The sequence below is a fragment of the Vespula pensylvanica genome, chromosome 10 (genome assembly GCF_014466175.1).
Source record: "Vespula pensylvanica isolate Volc-1 chromosome 10, ASM1446617v1, whole genome shotgun sequence".
NCBI classification, from domain to species: domain Eukaryota; kingdom Metazoa; phylum Arthropoda; class Insecta; order Hymenoptera; family Vespidae; genus Vespula; species Vespula pensylvanica.
The window spans coordinates 6,845,899-6,866,015 of NC_057694.1; the positions used below are offsets into that span (position 1 = coordinate 6,845,899).

General features: G+C 33.0%; 2 protein-coding genes across 2 annotated transcripts in view; both read left to right on the plus strand.

Annotated features, from left to right (window-relative positions):
* Nucleotides 1-5,137: 5,137 nt before the first annotated feature.
* Nucleotides 5,138-6,712, plus strand: LOC122632364 (putative uncharacterized protein DDB_G0292292). Its single transcript, XM_043819073.1, has 3 exons — nt 5,138-5,180; nt 5,908-6,590; nt 6,692-6,712. Exons 1-3 carry the CDS (start codon nt 5,138-5,140, stop codon nt 6,710-6,712), a joined length of 747 nt encoding a protein of 248 aa, XP_043675008.1.
* A 40-nt stretch (nt 6,713-6,752) lies between these two features.
* The window catches only part of LOC122632732 (myb-like protein F), a 40,055-nt gene continuing 26,690 nt past the window's right edge, over nt 6,753-20,117 (plus strand). The window contains exons 1-3 of the mRNA XM_043819906.1: nt 6,753-7,556; nt 11,208-11,302; nt 11,983-12,101. Of these exons, the coding sequence (XP_043675841.1) occupies nt 7,017-7,556; nt 11,208-11,302; nt 11,983-12,101 (754 nt within the window). The 5' untranslated portion in view covers nt 6,753-7,016. The remainder of the gene's footprint in view (nt 7,557-11,207; nt 11,303-11,982; nt 12,102-20,117) is intronic.

Sequence of the window (20,117 nt, forward strand, 5' to 3'; positions counted from 1 at the left end):
AGATTTTTCAAGTTTATTTTTTTTCTTCTTTTCTCTCTCTCTTTTTTTTCTTTTTTTTTTTTTTTTTTTTTTTTTTTAGAGGACCGTGCAACGATCCATAAATTTTATATACGTAGTGCAGGAATTTAATCTAATTTTAAATTAGATTGCAATAATCATTGAATATATCAAATTTTAATGAAACTAATTTCGAGATGACCTCTTTAATTTTTTAAAAGATCCTCTAATGACATATCAATCTTTTAACTTTCCTGTACGGAGTTAATGCAATTTAATTTCATTTCATTTCATTTCTAATATACATGATTATAAATTTCATTGCAACGATCGTTGTTTATATATCGAATCTTGACGAATTCAACTTCTCCATTTATTTTATTAAAAAATCAAGATGAAATGATTCATAAAACGCAATAAATACTTTACGATAAAGTATACAACTTCGAACATATATATACATATATATACATATATATATATATATATCACTTCCGTATTTCGATATACATAACGAGTGAGATGGAGATAGAACCCTTGGCTCGATCATGTTACAGAAAGCCATATCTTTTCGTTGGTGAAACGTTAAAATTCAGACAGCGCCAATGGCATCCACTCGCGTAAATAGCTTTGGTAGTTGCCAAATATGTTTCTATTTATCAGTGAGTCAACGAACGATGTCGACAAGTAAAGTAAGATTTTCGACGATCTTTCGAATCATTTGTATCTTACGTTGATCGGAATATCGTTCGAACGATTCCCACAAATTTTCTTATATCGATCATCTTACGTTGAAATTTCTTTTCTTTTTTTTTTTTTTATTTCTTTTATCTTCTTTTTACATTTTTTAATTATTTTCTACTTTCGTACAGTAGAAATATATTTTATATCAGTATTCCTGTTAGTACTATAATTCGTTCTATATATATGTGGGTTACATAAAGATATAGTATAAGTTATTAAAATTGAGTATGCAAAATTGTATATATACGTGTGTATAAAGACAAATATATATATATATAAAGATAAGAAATATTGTGATCGATGAAGCAGCAAAGCATGAAAGTCTCGAATATATGAGGGTTACGACAGGTCCTTGTAAAAGTCCATATTTCATCTTGTATTCCTCGGTGCAGTAGTAGTAGCAGCAGCAGTAGCAGCAGCAGCAACAGCAACATTTTCCACTCGAATCAACTAAACTAAACAATAAACCGAGTCACGTAGAACGTATCTCACCACCTATTTTGTCGAAACACGATGGAGAAAGGCTTTCTCCATACGCATCACTTGCATACATGCATATATATGCACTTAGATACACTTTGATATAAGCTTATATAGGTATATCGAACGTCATATAAACATACTCGTCGGTTTTCGTCGTAAGAATATAATATATATATATATATATATATATATATATATGTATATATACATACATAAATAATTTATAATTCTACATATGTACAAACAAAGAGATATATGTACGTATAATTTTCTATAGCCTGAAAACATACTCGAATTTTCAATCAAAATCTTTGATAACTTTCAGATAATTAATTTAACATTAATATTAACATTTGATATTTTCCATAATACAAAATTCTATCGTAAACTCATTTCCATATAGCGTATGTACATACATAATAATTATCGCGTTGTAAATACAAACGAAGAGATATAGATATATTTTATAATGCCCCTAAATACGCCATACTCGTAATTCCATAAAAAGCTTTTGATGAACTTCCGCATAATTACTTTTAACGTTTGGTATCTTCCATAATATTCATTTTATGTTCCTTTTTTCTTTTTATTATTCTCTCGTACGTAATAGTTATCAAATTTCTAACGTTCCTAATTACTATCGATTCATTTTCGAGAGAGAATGAACGAGTATGATAATATTGAGATGACGGATAACTAACATTATCTCTCGATCATCTATTTTCTATATACGTACTTATATATCTATCTACCTACATATATTTATTTATTTCTTGACAATTTTTCAAGATAACGAAAAAAATATATATACATATTTATATATATATATATATAAAATATATTATAAACACATATATAGAATACCATTAAAACTTTTAACTTTTTCATTGAAAACACATACAAAATTTTTATGTACATGAACACATACATACACACACACACACACACACACACATATATATTATACGAATCAAATAGTCCTATATAGCCAATTTAAATTCGTTTGTATAGTTAATGGAAGAGAAGTTGAACGATGATGATAGTAGTAGTAATAGTAGTAGTAGTAGTAGTAGTAGTGATGGTAGCTAGGGTATCGTTTTACGAGCTCCAAAGACGAATAAATATTTATCTCTTGAAAATAGGAGAGCTAGTACGTAATAAGCGATGGAACATGCATGTACCTGAGTATTAAAGCGTATCTGATATACATACATATGTAATCCTCAGGTGTGTAAAATATGTATATAGGACGTAGATTTAATAATGGTAAACAGACAACGTACAAGGAAAATTCTGTTTACTAACGAGTAGAAAATAATGTTGCGAAGTTCGTTTAATTTCAACGAGATAATGATATCTTCTAACAATATTTTCTTCTAACAATAATTTCTAACGTTTGTCTTCAATTTTAATTTATATATATATATATATATATATATATATATATATATATGTATATATATATATATATTTTTAAGTACGATTCGAAGTGATAATCCGCGATTAATTTATTCGTCGATAAACGAATGAATTCATTATAAAATTGTCGAATCGTTAAGAATGATCTATGAAATATGATTTCGATAAAACTAATAAAAATAATATCAAGCTTTAACTTCGACAAGACAATGATATCCTCCAACAATATTTTCCTCTTTGAAATCACAACACTTTTTTTCTTTTCTTCTTCCCATAGAATTAAAAGAAATAATTTACGTCAAATCGTTCGTTCCGCCAAGAAAACAAATAAAATTAGTAGAATCGTTAAGAGAGATTTATTAAATATTTTGCTATGAAATAAATAAAAACAATATAACCTTTAACTTGGACAAGATAACGATATCTTCCAACAATACTTTCCTCTTTTTTCTCTTTATCATAGAATTCAAAGAAATAATTTACATGATCGTTCGTTCCATCAATAAACAAACGCACCGATCGTAAAATTATAGAATTACGAAGAATCAAGAAGGTTTATCGAAAATATTCGATAAAACGATAACCGTGGGGACACACATGTATTAGAGATACCTACACATATACACATTTATGCATACGCACGTGTAAAGAGAGAAAGAGATAAAGTAAAAGAAGAAACGATAGGATGTTTCCGATGTCTTATATCTCAACGTTATAAATCGCCTTTTAATTCTATTTATCCGTTTTTCACTTCGAATAGGAAGTATTTGGAGCGGAAACCATTCTTTAGCTCGCCGCCGAGAGACATACGACTCAGACAATCGTAGCAGTGCACGGTAGGGGTTAGCGTCTATGTTGGTAGCGAGTTGGTAGTGGAAGGGAAAAGAAAAGAGGAGAGGGTTGAAAGAGAGGGAGAGAGAGAGAGAGAGAGAGAGAGAGAGAGAGAGAGAGAGAGAGAGATCTGGACAAAAGTTTCGTCATTCATTTTCTTATCTTGGCTTCTTCCATGCTAACTTCAATCGCGATTGAAACCTTAAATATCTAGAATATCTAGAGCGTACGAGTCTGCATTTATAGGGTAGTAACGGGTACTAACCCTCCTCTTGTTGTTTTAAATTATTCCCTCGTTGCCAAGTTCATCTTTCTTTCTTTCTTTCTTTCTTTCTTTCTTTCTTTTCCTTTTTCTTCTTCTTCTTCTTGTTCTTCTCTTTTTTTGTTTTTTTTTTCTCTCTTTTTTTTTTTTAACGTTCGAAAAGTTGAACAAACATTTCTTTTCCACGTGCTGGTAAATCTCCGTACGGTTCGTAAGATTCTCTCTTATTATTCTCATCCTTTTTTTTTTCTTTCCTTTTTCTTTTTCTTTTTCTTTTTTTAATATCCTTTAGTAGTAAAGAAAGCAAGCCAGCCAGGTAGCTAACTGCATTCGGTAAAACGCCAACGTCCGTTTGCAGCTTTCTTTAAAAAGATCTACCAGTGCTGCTTGATATCCAGAAATATCCTAAAAATAGTTAAAGTCCTTGAATCTCGAGGCGAGAGTTTACGCTTGGAATAATATGACGTTTTGTTGCAAATCCAACGAACCTCGGGGGTGACATTCTTTCTATCTATCTGTCTATACATACACACACACACACACACACACACATATATATATATATATATATATCGGAATGGTACAATGCATTTCTTCCTTGGAATCGTCGTGCAATCGCATTTCGATTATATCTCGGAACGTGCAACACAGAAAGGAAATATAGTCCAACGTAGAAGGTATTAGAGAAGGTAGTAGTATTGTATAGAACGGATAGGTGAGCACACTATTCCACGAAAGATTTATTCTCGTCTCCCGCAAAACTCGATGGGTACATTTGCAAGACGATGAAAGGTCGCCGTTCAGTGATGGTTGCCGCAGTAAATCCGTGTACCACCACCATCACCGTTCTCTCGCGTCCAGATATCGAAATTTCCAGCCGTTTGAGAAATAAATCGAAATACCTTTACGTGGAATACCTTTGGTCTACTGCTCTTTCATTTTTTTTTCTTTCTTTCTTTCTTTCTTTCTTTCTTCTTCTTCTTCTTTTTCTACTTCTTTCTTTTTTTTTTTTTTTTTTTTTTTTTTTTTTTTTTTTTTTTTTTTTTTTTTTTTTTTTTCGAAGAAACAGGTAAAATATACTCGAACGAAAAACCGTGCCATAGAAACTCCTTTGCTCTTTCTACCCTTAACTTAAATTCCTATATATTCCTTTCTTTCTAGCCAATACTCTTTCGATATTTTTTGGATTATTTTTATTTTCTTTGACGGTAAGAAAAATCAGAATAGGAATCACAAGAGGAAAAAGAAAAACAAGAAATACATATATGTATATGCAGAGTCCCAACGAAGAAAGAAAAGATCGAAAATACGATTAATGCAAAATTAAAAAAAAAAAAAAAAAAAGAAAAAGAAAAAGAGAAAGAAACGAAGCATTGCATAGAGAATTAAAAGACCTTTCAAATGACATATCGCTTGACCTCTGTTTCCAATCAAGATTTTTCAGGTGATTTATCTTGAAATGTTACTTAAAAATGGAGAAATTTGTGACAATTGATCTTAGACAAAAAAAAAAAAAGAAAAAAACAAAAAACAAAAATTGACTTGTCACAGCTTTATTCGAAAGAAAGATCACTAAATTTTAAATAATCTTGATGAACATAATTTTCGTGTGTCTTGTGCGATACTTTCTATTCGTATATACTCGTGCGTATACATACATATGTACTCAACATACCTATAAATAGACGATAAAAAGAAATATATTTGAATGTTTACTTTGGAGTCGTTCGTGAGAAAGAATAGCCCTTGGCTATAATCGTATCCGACAAATTTTGTTGGTGGGATGGGAAGGACGGAAGGGTGAAGGGTTGGAAGGAGAGGGGAAAAAGTGAAGTAGCAAGAAGACGAGGAGTAGTATTACCAAATCCATCATTTCTCATCCTCCACGCTCTTCCACCCCCGAGCAACGACTTCGATCACGAACAGACATAAAGATCCTCGGTACTAGAGACCTTTTTCGGTGAGCACGTCGAACGAACTGACATGACGGACGAGCCATGGTCTTCATCCTCTCATTCTCGACGATTACTCCTTTCAATCTCTCTCTCTCTCTCTCTCTCTCTCTCTTTTCGGTCACTAGCCATTCCCAGGAAGCAATACGAATTTAAGCTTGGAAGAATAATATAGCTGTTTACTCCGATATCTCTCTCTGTCTCTCTTTCTGTTTGCAGAAGCCGAGAACGGTGGCGCCATCGGGCTTGATATCAATCATCCTGGAGGCAGGAACACGGAGGAGGATCATCGACACTTTCCGGGTAACGAGAGGAATACGAGAAATAACAACAACAACAATAACAATAACAATAACAACAGTAACAGTAACAGTAACAGTAACAGCGGTAGCAATAGCAACAATAACCAAAGCAGCAACAGCACCGATAACAACAATACCAATAATAAAGAGGAAGTTAAAGAAGAGGAAGTTTGGCCCGTTGAGAATATCGACGTTAATTCTACGATCGATTTGTTTTATCCAAAGAAAAAGAGAAAATCTGATGTAACGACGTCATCGGCAACGACGATGACACCGACGATAGAACGATCGAATAGGAATAATAATACCGAAAAGAGGACAATTAGAAAGGAAGTAAATAGAATCGAGTTTCTCGATTACGAGGAGACAGAGTCGTCACGGTATCAGAGGGATCAGAGTAAAAAGGTTGATCAGGGTATATCGAGGATTCAGGATGATCCCAAGGACGATTCAACCGTGACGATCGTACCACCGAGATCCCATCAAAGGATACCGATCGATGTCACTACGTCCAGGGATTTCTCGGTGTTAGCTGGTAGTACGAGCCTATTCGAAAGCCGATTGGAAAACAGTGTCACAGTGAAGGCTACTTACTTGGAAGTACCTCGACAGGATCTCTCGACGAGTAGTAGTAGTAGTAGTAGTAGTAATAGTAGTAATAGTAATAGTAGTAATAGTAGTAGTAGTATCATCAACATCAGCAACAGCAACAACAACAGTAGGATCGAAGTCGAGTCATCGTCCTCCTCCTCCTCCTCCTTCTCCTCCTCCTCCTCCTCCTCCTCCTCTTCTTCCTCTTCCTCCTCTTCGAGCAACGTCAGATCGAACGATCTTCATCGATCTTCTCGGTTAAAGTTACGACACGAGAACGAGCTGGATCAAGATATCGATCATGGACATTTTGAATCGTCCAGTCTGCGATCGATCGATAATTCGCCCTCGCAATATCTTCGTTCAACCGAATCGATCGAGCGCAAGGATTTCAATGACATAAGAGCGATATCCTTTCAAGTACCAAAGCCAGAAATGTTTGAAGAGTTAAATGTCGACGAGAAGGAACGTGATCGTTCTATTGAATCCCTTGTTAAATCTGTCCGTAACAGTAATCACGATATCGACCCTACCAAAGTCGAGGATCCATTAAAAATGATCCCAGAAACGAGGAAGGATCATCGTTCGAGATTAATGAACGAATTGTTGATACCTGTTAACGAGAAATCAACGAAAGCGTTTTACGAGATCAAACCTTCGGTTAAAACCGAACTCGAAAGGAACAACGACGGTCATAATAATAATAATAATAATAATAATAATAATAATAATAATAATAATAATAATAATAAGAATAATAATAGTAATAATAACGGTAGTAATCGTCGTCAATCGATTATTACTAGCACGCAAAAGACCTTGTTAGGTGGAAAATTTATTCTGCCGAGCGTTGACAGTGCCATTGGGAAATTTGGACCTTACTTCGTCGATGGCGATCGAGAGATTAACGTCACTGCAAGGATCGGTAGCACCGTTGGCCTTGATTGCAAGATAGGCTTGCTTGGCGATAAAAAGGTAAGAACGATTAAATCAATCTTATCAATCAGTATTATCGATACGTATTATAACCAAATTTAGTGCGTAGTAAATCAAAATGTTGTATCTCTTGTAACGATTCGTTTGTTAAAACCAGACGTTTCAAATATTCTACAATTTTATAGATCAACACTTTTCTCTCATCCGATAGATCTTAGAATAAGATCGACGTTTGTGATAAACAAATTAAAATATCGAGAAAAATCGTAATCGGTGTATTATTCATTTTTATTATCGATTAAAACAAAATATACGGATATAATAATAAAAATGATAACAACAATGTAATACTAATTCTCCAAATATTTTTACGCAACAAAATATATCTCGATCGGATAACACGATCTTAAAATGTATAACTACATATGCACGCAAAAAATACATGATCGTTGCTTGACGGATAAGAACAAAAACAAACAAACAAACAAACAAAAAAGAAAACAAAAAAATAATCTAACGCTTAATATCGAAAGCTTATTACTAAAAGTAAATCCATCAGCTGAGCTCTCCAATATCGGAGTTTATGTATACCATTTGCCGTTATCAGATTAAACGGTTCTACTGCGAATCGATCGAGGTACGCGCGTTTCCGTTCTCTCTGTCTCTCTCTATCTATCTATCTATCTATCTATCTATCTATCTATCTCTCTCCTTCTCATCCTCTCTCTCTCTCTCTTTCTCTCTCTCTCTTTCTGTGATGCAAATCGCAACTCTACGTGGGATTCGTGGATGCGAACGTTTTCGGCTTCGATCGTGATTAGCCTTAATCGAAACGCGAAAGAACAACGAAGCTAATCTACCGGGTTGCCCGTTTCCAGAATCTAGCCACGAATACCGAATGATTTCATTCGTTAAACCGTTGTAAGAGGGAATGCGCATAGTGGTCGTATATGTGGAGAGGACATGTAATGAAAAAAACGTTCGAGAGGGATCGCTTAATAAAAAAAAAAAAAAAAAGAAAAAAAAAAAAAAGAGAGAGTGAAGGGAAAAAGGAAGGGAAGAAAAAAGGAACCAATCCGCGAAACGACATTTTTTTTGTTTTGTTTTTATTCTTCTATCGATTTATCTTTTATTTTTTTATTTTGTTGTTTTCTTATTTTTTTATCTTTTCTTTTTTTTTTTTTTTTTTTTATTTATCTTTAATATACGAACTCGCAGTAAAAACAATTATTCGGTGTTATTGCGAGAGAATCGTTGGTGGTAATAATAAAATAATTTTATGGATGAGCGAATAAGAGGGAGAGAGAAAAAAGTAAATAATAAAATAGAAAAGAAAGATGGAGGGGAGCGAGATTAAAATGAGTTAGAGAGAGAGAGAGAGAGAGAGAGAGAAAGATCATAATTGCAAACACTTTGTTAATCTTCTCTCCGTTTCTTTTTCGTTTACTTTTAGCGGTATATTTCTCTGGTGCACGTTTTGTCAGCAAGAAACTTTCCGCATTTCAATCGGTGCCTCTTCTCGGTGTCTCTTTCTCGAGTTTGAGAAACCCCACCCTTATCTTATCCTCTCTCTTTTTCTCTTTCTTTCTCTCTCTCTCTCTCTCTCTCTTTTTTTCTCTTTCTCATAGATTCTCTCGTGAGCAAGAGGTAGAGTACGAAGTCGCTTGAAATTCCTCAGGGATTCATATTCTCTGGAATACGTAATGTGAAACCGATTGTGGCGTTCGGCCGTGCCAAGGAACGAAAACGAGTGCTTCCGATTCCACCTTGGATATCCATAATATATATAGATATAGATCTATAAATTTATATATATATATATATATATATATATATATATATATATATATTGATATGCTTCAAGAATAGCAAACGACTTGAAACCGCTTTCGAGAACGACAAACTTTATCGCGAAACATCGTCTTTCAAAAATGACCGATCGGTAGTAAAGAAAAATTAGTTTAATATATATATATATATGTATATGTATGTATATTTATGTGTGTATATATATTTATGTGTATATATATATTTATGTATATATATGTATTTATGTGTATATATATTTATGTACATATATATATATGTATGTGTGTGTGTGTGTGTGTGTGTGAATATAAGAAAAGGATAAAAATATTTCGTACGAAAAAGAAAAATAGATAAAAATTTTTGAAATGATCTGTAATCCATAATCGTTCCAAGAATTTTTGAAATTATCTACGATCCTTAATCATTCCAAGAATTTTTCAAATTATTCGCAATCAATAATCTATGTAAGAATTTTTGAAATGATTTATAATCTATAATCGTTCGAAAACGAATATCCGATTTTTTACGAGTAGTACGAATCAATGATTTCATGTACTGTTGCAGTTGTGCGGATCTGAAACATTGACTAATACTATCGATAATATCGAACAATTACTCGTAGTACTCCTAATGTATAACCTATTGATTAATAATACCGCTGATAATATCAAACATTGACTACTTGTACTACTATATCAAATATTGACTCGTACTACCGACAATGTGAAGCATTGACTCGTACTACTGTTAATGTATAACACGTTGAGTCATAACACCGATAGTATCGAACATTGACTCGTACTACTATGTCAAATATTGACTCCTACTACTGCGAATACGTATATACGTATATTACGTATTTACTCGTACTAGTATTAATATAAAACGTTGACTCGTACTACTACAAACGTACATACGCATTGACTTATACTACCGATAGTATATATCATTGAATACAAATAATAAATAAAATATTGACTTAGACTATTAGTGAAATTTGATTCATCAATGAATTATTAAAAAAAAAAAATTAATTAATAAAAAAAAAATAAGATAGAGAGAGAGAGAGAGAGAGATTCTTGAAATTAATATAAATAACTTAAAAAATATTTTTACTGTAGTAATAAATTCATTATAATCCATGTTTATTTTATAAATTTTTTTGTTGCGATGATACGGAAATAAATTAATTAATAAAAAAAATGAGAGAGAAAGAGAGAAAGGAAGAGAGAGAGAGAGGGGGGGGGGGAAAGAGAGAGAGAGAGAGAGAGAGAGAGAGAGAGAGAAAAGTCCTTGAAATTGGCGATACGTATCAGTCGACTAGATTCTAGTTTCGAAAGACGACAGAGTTAAATTCTCAGAGAAGTTGCTTACCTTACCTTCTCCGACCCTCTCTTCGACCTCCGAAGTGAAAACTTTGACCTCTCTCGCGTATACTCTCCCGTAGCACGAGTGTCGAAGACTAATGTCGCGGCTGTGAACTAACTTTCGGAACTAACGACTCCTTGGTTCGTAGGAAACTCGACTTTTATTCGCGAACGTTTGATAAACTCTAGGTTTGAGAGTGAATCGGAGTGATGCCTCCCGTGAGAAAGCATTAGTTCTTGTGTATTGTGGGTTTTCTTGTATCTGTAGCGTAGCGTAGAAAATAATATGAAGATCAAAGGTTACCTTATTCATCAATCATTTTTATAATCATTGGATATAATCTTTAGGAGTCTTATCAAAACTTAAAATTAAAACAATCGTTAGAACGATCGTGATCTTTATCGTGAAATTCGGATTATCGAATGATATAAAATCGACGAACGAAATAAATTTGGTGTCTTTTCGATCTGACAAAAATTAATTTACAAATGTTTCTGATCGTTTGTTTTATAGGTAACTTGGGTGCAACAAGACAAGGATTCCTTTCGACTTTTAACCGTTGGCAGGATCCCGTATAGCGTCGATCAAAGGATCAGTCTTCATTATCGGTAAATTCTATTATCTGCTAGTCCTCTTTAATCGATACAAAAAAAAAAGAAAGAAAAAAAAATATATATATATATAAACTATTTATCGATCGTCCCAATCGTAATTACATTGGTTCCTCCTATCCGTTCTTCTTTCTGAGACGAAGAAAGAAAAAAATAAAAAAAAATAAAATAAAAAAAAAAAATAAAGTAGATAGACCCTCGGAAAAATTGAATTACCGAAAGGATTGAACGCGATTTGCATTATCATACATGATTTTTATTTTTTTTTTTCACCCTACAACGCAAACGAGAAATTTATTCTATATATGTATTTTTCATCTCTCTCTCCATATATATATATATATATATATATATATATATATATATATATAGACCCATACACAAACACACACACACACATATATATGTATATATCCTATTTTGTGAAACGAAATCAACGATTTTATGTGCCATGAAAATCAAACGTCCTGGTAAGTCGGTTTTCTGGAAAACGACAACACCATCGTCTCGTAGTAAACGAACCACCACAAGGACAACCCCAATCCCTCCAACCCCATTCTCCCCTTGTGTCATCTCTCTCTTTCTCTTTTTTTTTCTCTATCCTTTCTTTCTCTCTTTCTCTCTTTCTCACTTGACTGAAAAGGAAATGAAGTTTTCCCTTCTTTTGATCGTACCAGGTACCCAAGTAACTGGAGATTGCAAATCCTGTATGCTTCGCCAAGGGACTCAGGACTGTACAAGTGTCAAGTATCTACTCATCCACCTCTTGTGAAGAAAATTAACGTTATCGTCACGGGTAAGAAGAAAAACAAATTTACGATTTACCTGCTTATTATTTCCCTCTCTTCTTTTGCTATTACTCTTTCTTTTTTTTTTTTTTTTTCTTTTTAATTTTAACACGTCAATAATTTTTGAAGACGAATTTTACATGTCGTTCATGTTGTATTAACTCTTTGCGATCGAGCGAAAAGGATAGAAAAAGAAGAAAGAAAAGAATAATCGACGAATCTCGTAGATAATTAGAATATAATTCATTTGTTACGTCGGTATAAACATTTTTATCGGAGAAATTACTCGCATTTATCACTAAAGTAAGAGAGAGAGAGAGAGAGAGAGAGAGAGAAAGAGAGAGAGAGTATAAGGATAAACAAAACATTTTTTATTTCTTCGAAATATTTCTCTTTACATAATCGAGATACATCTCGATGTTACTTCGAGAAGAACAAAAAGAAAGAAAGAAAGAAAGAAACAAGCGAACGAAGAAACAAAGAAAGAAGAAAAAAGATAACAACAAAATAAAGACACATCCATATTTGAACGCACATCCCTTCTTGCGCGAATCTATATAATAATAATAACAACAGTAATAAATTCACTGTCACCTAGATACATACGTCATGTTATTACGCGGCAAAAAAAGAGACAAAAACACACACGTACATACAATCTCTTATTCCGCGAATCGATGTAATGATAAATAACATATCTCGTGTCACCTTCTCGTACGAATAATAATATAGTATGAGTCAAATTAGTCATCGTGTTCGTTATACTAGGTTTCAGTAGTATCTAGGATATCCTACGTATCGGAAGTATCTATGCTCGAAGAGTCGTAACGGTAGACGTAAACGTAAACGTAAACGTAGACGTAGACGTAGCGTAACGTGAAGTGAAGTGAAGTGAAGTGAAGTGAAGTGAAGTGATGAAAGACAGAGAGAAAGAGAGAGAAAGAGTATGGATGAGAAAGAAGAGGAAAAGAAAGAGGATGAGGAAAGGGTCAGGAGGAAATCGAAGGCAAGAAGGGTAGTCGAAAGGTTTCCTCTCGAGAACCACACGACAGACATCGTAGACGATGGGGGAGAACAGAAGTGGACGATAAAGTATAGACATCGATAAGAGAGTAAGTAAGAGAGAGAAAGAAAAAAAGAAAGAAAAAAAGAAAGAAAAAAAGAAAGAGAAAGAGAGAGAAAGAGAGAGAGAGAGAGAGAGAAAGTCCTTGTAGAAATAAACGGGAAATGTATTGGCCTCTTCTCTCTCTCTCTCTCTCTCTTTCTCTTTCTCTCCTTCTCTCTTTCTCTTTTACTCTTTCGAGTTCGTTCACATCACTCCTTCGTGCGGTCCGAATCCCCTTACGTCACCAATTCGGTGCAATGGAAACCCGCATTTCCTCGACTATAAGCGCCCCAGTGGCCGGTAATCTGATCTGATCCGAAGAGGACCGAACGAGAGGACGACGTCGGTCCGACGGTGAACAAAAGCTGGCCCGTAAGGGCGAAGTAGGACAGAACAAACCCGGATAGCCGACATTGTTACGCCAGCCGTCGTCTTCCCCTCCCTTTACTCTGTCTTTCTCTTTCTCTTTCTCTTTCTCTTGTCTTCTCGCTCGTTCTCACTTATTATCTTTCTCTCTCTCTCTCTCTCTCTCTCTTATTCACTCACTCTTCTATACGAATACCTTCACATCGTCGTTGTCTTTCCGTTCGTTCTACGACCTCCTGTCGTTGGAATTTCTTTGATCATTGACCCCGTCGTCCAGTAGTTTTCTCCCTCCTTCATCTCTCCCTCTTTCTATCTTTTTCTCATTTTCTCTGTTTCCTATAACCCCCTTTCTCTCGTTCTGAAGAGTACCACTAACCAATTTCGACGAACGTTTCGTACTTTACAATCCAGATTCTTTTGATACCATCATAATTGCAAGTTAATTATCAATATTCAAAGGAATGTTTTCGAATTGATATTAGTATTCGAATCGACGATGGTCGTATAACGATATAATCTTTTTTTTTTTTTTGTTTTTTCGAAATCCTCATCTCGTGTAGATTACGCTTTATTAAACTCGTAGAGTGGCAGAGATTTCATGTTTATTATATTTTATATATTTTATATTCGGTTAATGATCGCAGTAAGTTGATGAATAATTAATTGGAAACGAATTTGTTTATATTATGAACAATTAACGATTACTGGATTGGAATATAAGTGTCTATGATGTATCTCTTTGTATGTGTGTATAACAATCGTTTTAATTTACTCGATATCTCTGACTTGTCCTTTGTTATTTCTTTTACACACACACACATATATATATATATATATATTTAATTTTTTAATTTTCTTTTCCTTCTCTTTTTCCTTAATACAACGAGACTCGTAACTCCACAAAGAAAAAGCTTTGCTGTTTGATGGAGGGGATGGAGGAGAAGAGGGAGGAATTAATCAAGTCCCATCGACGATCAAAGAGATTAGAGAATAAGATTCAGAGATTAAATTAACAATCGGTTTGAGAATACACATAGATAGGAGTTTCTCATTGTCATTGAGACAATGAATGGAATCACTCGCTACTATTATATCAAACCCGTATTTGTATTCGTTATTACAAAAATCTACAAAACGATTTTGATCTTTGATTAATTAATCGAAATAATCTAAAATTTCGTTGTCGACATCAATACAATAAACATAGAAAAAAAAATTAAAAGAATAGTAAGATACAACGAAAGAGTTGAAAGTCAAAAAAAAGGAAGAAAAAAAATGAAAAAGAAAAGAGAAAAAATAATTCGTACACCTCTGGTTATTATCTACTTGATACTCGTTCATTATACAATAGTTTGAAGTGTGTTTGAATAGTATATGGAATGAGAGAGAGAGAGAGAGAGAGAGAGAGAGAGAGATAAAGAGAGAGAACAGTGATTCTTTCACTTTGTTTCTTCAAGAGATACAAATGAGAAAGGAAGCTTTTACGTCTTTTATCTCTCGTCGCCCTCGATTTAGAGAGAAAGAGAAAGAGAAACTAAGGCCAAATCTGCCGTTTCGTCTCGTCGTTTATTTTTCTTCTGCTTCTTTCTCTTCTTCTTTTTTCCTTTTTTTCCTTTACTTCTTCTTCTTCTTCTTCTTCTTTTTTCCTTTTCTTCCTTTGATATGTTCCGCCCAGACCAAAAATGAAACTGTACCTACTGCAAGCTTGTGCTACAGAGAGGCGAATCCAACAAAATGATTTACCTAACCTCGTTTCCACGTTAAAAGCATAAGTAGAAAAGCTGCTGGCTATTATTTCGAATCCTCGAATAGTCTAACAATATGGTTACCAAGCAGCGTGTATTTTTTTTTTATTTCGAGATAATATGGAATTCGAAGGGTGCTATGTACGTGTGTATATATATATATATATATATATATATATATATATGTATGTATTATATACGTATATATAAACGTAGAGATTAACCCCATTCGTATCTGATTTTTATTTATTTATTTTTTCCTTTTTTTCTACTACACTTTTCTTTTTTTCATTCATCTTTTTTTATTTTTTATGAATCACGTACGCAGCAAGAACGATTAATTAACTTTCTCTTTTTTTCATTCTTTTTCTTTTCTCCCTCTCCTTTTTCTTTATTTTTAAAAATGAAGAAAAAGCAGATATGCGATCGATTAGCAGCTCATTACACGTTATCGCGCTTTCATTCGATAGAAGTAAAATCGTATCCATTTATTTTCCCTCTTTCAATCCCTTCTATTACCCCTGTACGATAAGTTAAAAAGCAAATATATTGTTCGTTCAACGATCGACTTTAAATTTAATCTCATTTAGTTACTTAAGAAGATTCGAACTGTTTTACGATCGAACATCTGATTATATATACGTATCCTTAAAACTAAAGGAATTTGTTATGTTGTTATTCGTCTTTTTTTTTTCGAATAACATTCTCTCTCTCTCTCTCTCTCTCTCTCTCTCTCTCTCTCTCTCTCTCTGTCTTTCTGAACAAGGTAAATGCATATCATACTATTAAATAGCTCGCTCGGTTAGCCTTTTGATAAATTTTTCAAAGTCTCTTTTCTTTCATGACTAATGGATGTTTATTATTTCATTATGAGAAGTTCTATGAGTACCGAGAAGACTAATCGTATTACCAACGACGAAGAATAAAGAGCTTCTGAAGAATTTGAAAGTTGTGAGAGTGTGAGAAAGAGAGAGAATGCTTGAACTTTCAACTTTTCTCTCGATTTAGGAAATATTCGTGGGCGCGATGGTAATTTTAATGTTCTAGTAGAAGAAAGAAGCTTAGTTTTAACTCCTGTGATGGAAAAGTTGCCCTAATGTTTTTACATTTTTCATAAGGGTTTTTCTTTTTTTTTTTTTTTCTTTTCTCTCTCTCTTTCGAGTCGAGAGATTGGTTATTACTACTCTCTCTCTCTCTCTCTCTCTCTCTCTTTTCATTCGTATTCCATTATCTCTTTCATTGTGTTACATTTAAAAACAATCGTTTTACCTTTCGTCCTGATTTCGATGAATACGATTAATATTAATAAAAAGAGAGAAAGGGAGGGAGAGAGAGAGAGAGAGAGAAAGAAAAAAAAAATAAAAATAAAAAAATATCATCAGCTGTTCAATCAGCTTTTCTCTCAATCCTTCACGATAATATTTTCGACACATTTCGATGTTTTTCACACATCGTACGAGATCCCTCTGTTTCTTTCTCTTTCTCTCTCGTTATTAATATTGATGATAATAATAATAATTATAATTAATATTAATATTAAAAAAAAAAAAAAAAAGGATTATGACAAAGCAAGCTCGTCTCTTCGTGGACAGAATTTTTGTGAGCAGAATCATAAACACACATTCGATAAATTTTATAATATTTGAATATAAATACTGTGTCCTATTATGTAGAACAAAAAGTGACAGGGGATCTCGAGAAAAATTACAATCCTTCATTGCATATTTATAAGAGAGTTACATCGTGTTTGTACGTAATATGGGTACGTACGTACGTAAATACTTTGAACGTAAAGGTTCTTTGATGTCGGCTTGTTTATTAAAACGTAACGTAAAATATGTGATAATCCACGGTATGTGATGCATCTCCTTTGAAAGTATGATTTTTCTGTAATAAAGGAAATGCTTTTTCACGGATTACATTTGCACAATATTTTTCAACTGGTTCTCATTGTTGATCATCGATAAATATAAGTACCTTTGAAAAGTATTGGTCATTGTTAACGCGACGGCGGATTTAATTTTTTTTTTTTTTCATTCTGTTCGATGAATTAATTAATTAACAAAAAAAAAAAAAAAGAAAGAAAAAAAAGTGTCTATTACAGGAGAGTCCTTCCGAAAATGTAATCGTAACAACCTCGAAAACAAATTTTTGTTAAAGGTTAATGTTTTGGTTAGAGATTAAAAAGAAAAAAGAGAGAGAGAGAGAGAGAGAGAGAGAGAGAGAGAGATGAAAAAACATTTTTTTTCATTCATCGATTATCAAGAAATTAAGAGGTTGACTGATAAGTAAAAATGTCGAAACATTTAATACAGTCATTTAAATAAATAAATTTTTACTCGGAGTTACTTATATCGATCAATTCAATACTGTATCATGATACTGTAACATGATACAGTATTATCGTATACTATAATGTTATTCGATATATTACAGCTTCCAACATTAACATTTAATAACGAAAACAGTTTAATTATTCGAAAGATCGTATCGATCGTTCAACACAAAACGAAACTGTCTTCGCTGTTCAGAAAAAAAAAAAAAAATGAATGAAAGATGCAACTTTTCACTGTTGCCTTATTGGATTAATTAATTGATAAAAAAGAAAAGAAGGAGAAAAAAAATACAGAAAAAAGAAAAATTCGAACTTTAATCGTAATAGATTTGAAAAAATTTGTTGATAAAAATTTTAACGAAATTATTTTGAGGACGTACATGTGTGTGGGTTGAACTTCTTCAATTAAAAAGAAATAGAAAAAAAAGACATTTCGATAGAAATAAAAATGAAGAAAAATCTTTTTGCGTCTCTCTCTCTCTCTCTCTCTCTCTCTCTCTCTCTCTCTCTCTCTTTCTCTTTCTCTTTCTCGGTTTCTTTTGTCTCTTTTCGTTCCTCAACTTTATCACTGTTATTTCGCATAACACGAACTGAGATCGCGAAGAGAGAAGAAAGAGTAATACGAAAGGTTCGGTGAGAAAGAGAGAGAGAGAGAGAGAGAGAGAGAGAGAGAGAGAGAGAGAGAGAGAGAGAGAAAGAGAGAAAGAGAAAGAGAGAAAGAGAAAGAGAGAGACTACATTCGTGTCTCGAGAATACGATCTATTTTCTCAGGTGGCAAAACAAACTTTGGCTATGCGAAAAGCAGGATAGTGATCCATTCGGAAAGAGAAAAATAGACTAGTCGTGAAAACGAGAGAGAGAGAGAGAGAGAGAGAGAGAGAGAGAGAGAAGGAGAAGCTCTTATTAAGCTTCGTTCGATAATAAATTACAAAAGTGACGACATAACTAACAGATCATTTCTAAATTAATTAACGATTAAAGCTCGATAATAATTCTAATTAAATTGATTAGATCATTTAACATAAAAAAGGAGAAAAGAAGAAAAAAAAATGAATTACTTTATTCCTCCCTTTGATGAGAAAAAAGTATTTGATCGTGGACGTTGTTCATTATTAATATTACAAAAGATTGTTAAACATGAAAATGAAACAGTTCGTATATTCAGTTTCGTCAGTGACAAATAAAATCTCTCTTATTTACGTTCGATCTTTTTTATTCAATATTATCGTGGGTGATGAGGGAGGATATGGGGATGAGGGGGTGGCTGGGATACGAAGAGATATGGCCATCCATCAAATTATAGAACTAATCGATTATCCATTATAGAAAATTGTTCGTATTCGAGATTGATCCGTATTGACGAGACTCATATTATTTCATATATATATACATTTTTTTTTCATGCATATATATATATGTGTATGTATATATATACACAGTATGTACTATTAATGTGATTGTAATATAATTGACGTATTAAAAAATAATTGTAGAAAAAATAATTGTACTCGATAAGATATTATAATACTTGTAACATAAGCGATAAATCGATATTTCGATGAAAGTAACAATTTGTTAAATTGATATGACAACCGATCGAAGTAAACCGATCGATTAATCATGGATTTCCTAAACGTCCAGAATTCGTATTATTATCCATTGGAACTTCTACTTTCATCGATAACGTCGATAAATATTCGATGAATATTCATTGTTTCGTTAGATATTGATTTTAGTTTACTTAAAGCTTCTCTCTCCTCCAGTATTCATGAACCATATCGAACTTTCCTTGTCGCGGATTTGCCGATTAATTTACAAGTTACTCGCTTTGCGTTAAACAAGCGCGTTATCATCGAGAATATATGCATATTTGGTACAGGTGCTGAAGGAACATTTGCATCGAGTATATAAACTTTCAAGATTGAAATCGTTCAATTCTATAACAAAAAAAAAAAAAAAAAAAAAGAAAAGGAAAGAAAGAATGAAAGAAAAATTACACAAATAAATACGAATACATAGTATCGTACAAATTTTTGTAGCTTAGTTCGATAAAAAAACAATATCGCAAAGTGATCGAACAACTACGAGATTTATTTTTATAACATTAATGACAAGTATCGACTAGATCGATAATAATTCTAATCGATATCGATTAGATCGTATCAACAAAGTTTATCGATGATATCGAAGAGAGGATATCACCGATAAATAAATAGATATGTTGACAATATTTCAAGAGATTATTCGAGCAAATACTATTTTATTGAAATTCTTATTATGAGAGCGTAGGATTTATTGAATACTATGTCGAATTTCATTCGACGAAGAGACGGATAGAGAGAGAGAGAGAGAGAGAGAGACAAAGATAAAGAAATAAAGAGAGAAAGAGAGAAAGACAAAAAGGGTTCTTGAGGTCATAAGAAAGAAGAACTGAATGGACAGTCTGATATTATTTCGCAGAAGCCAAAGCCTT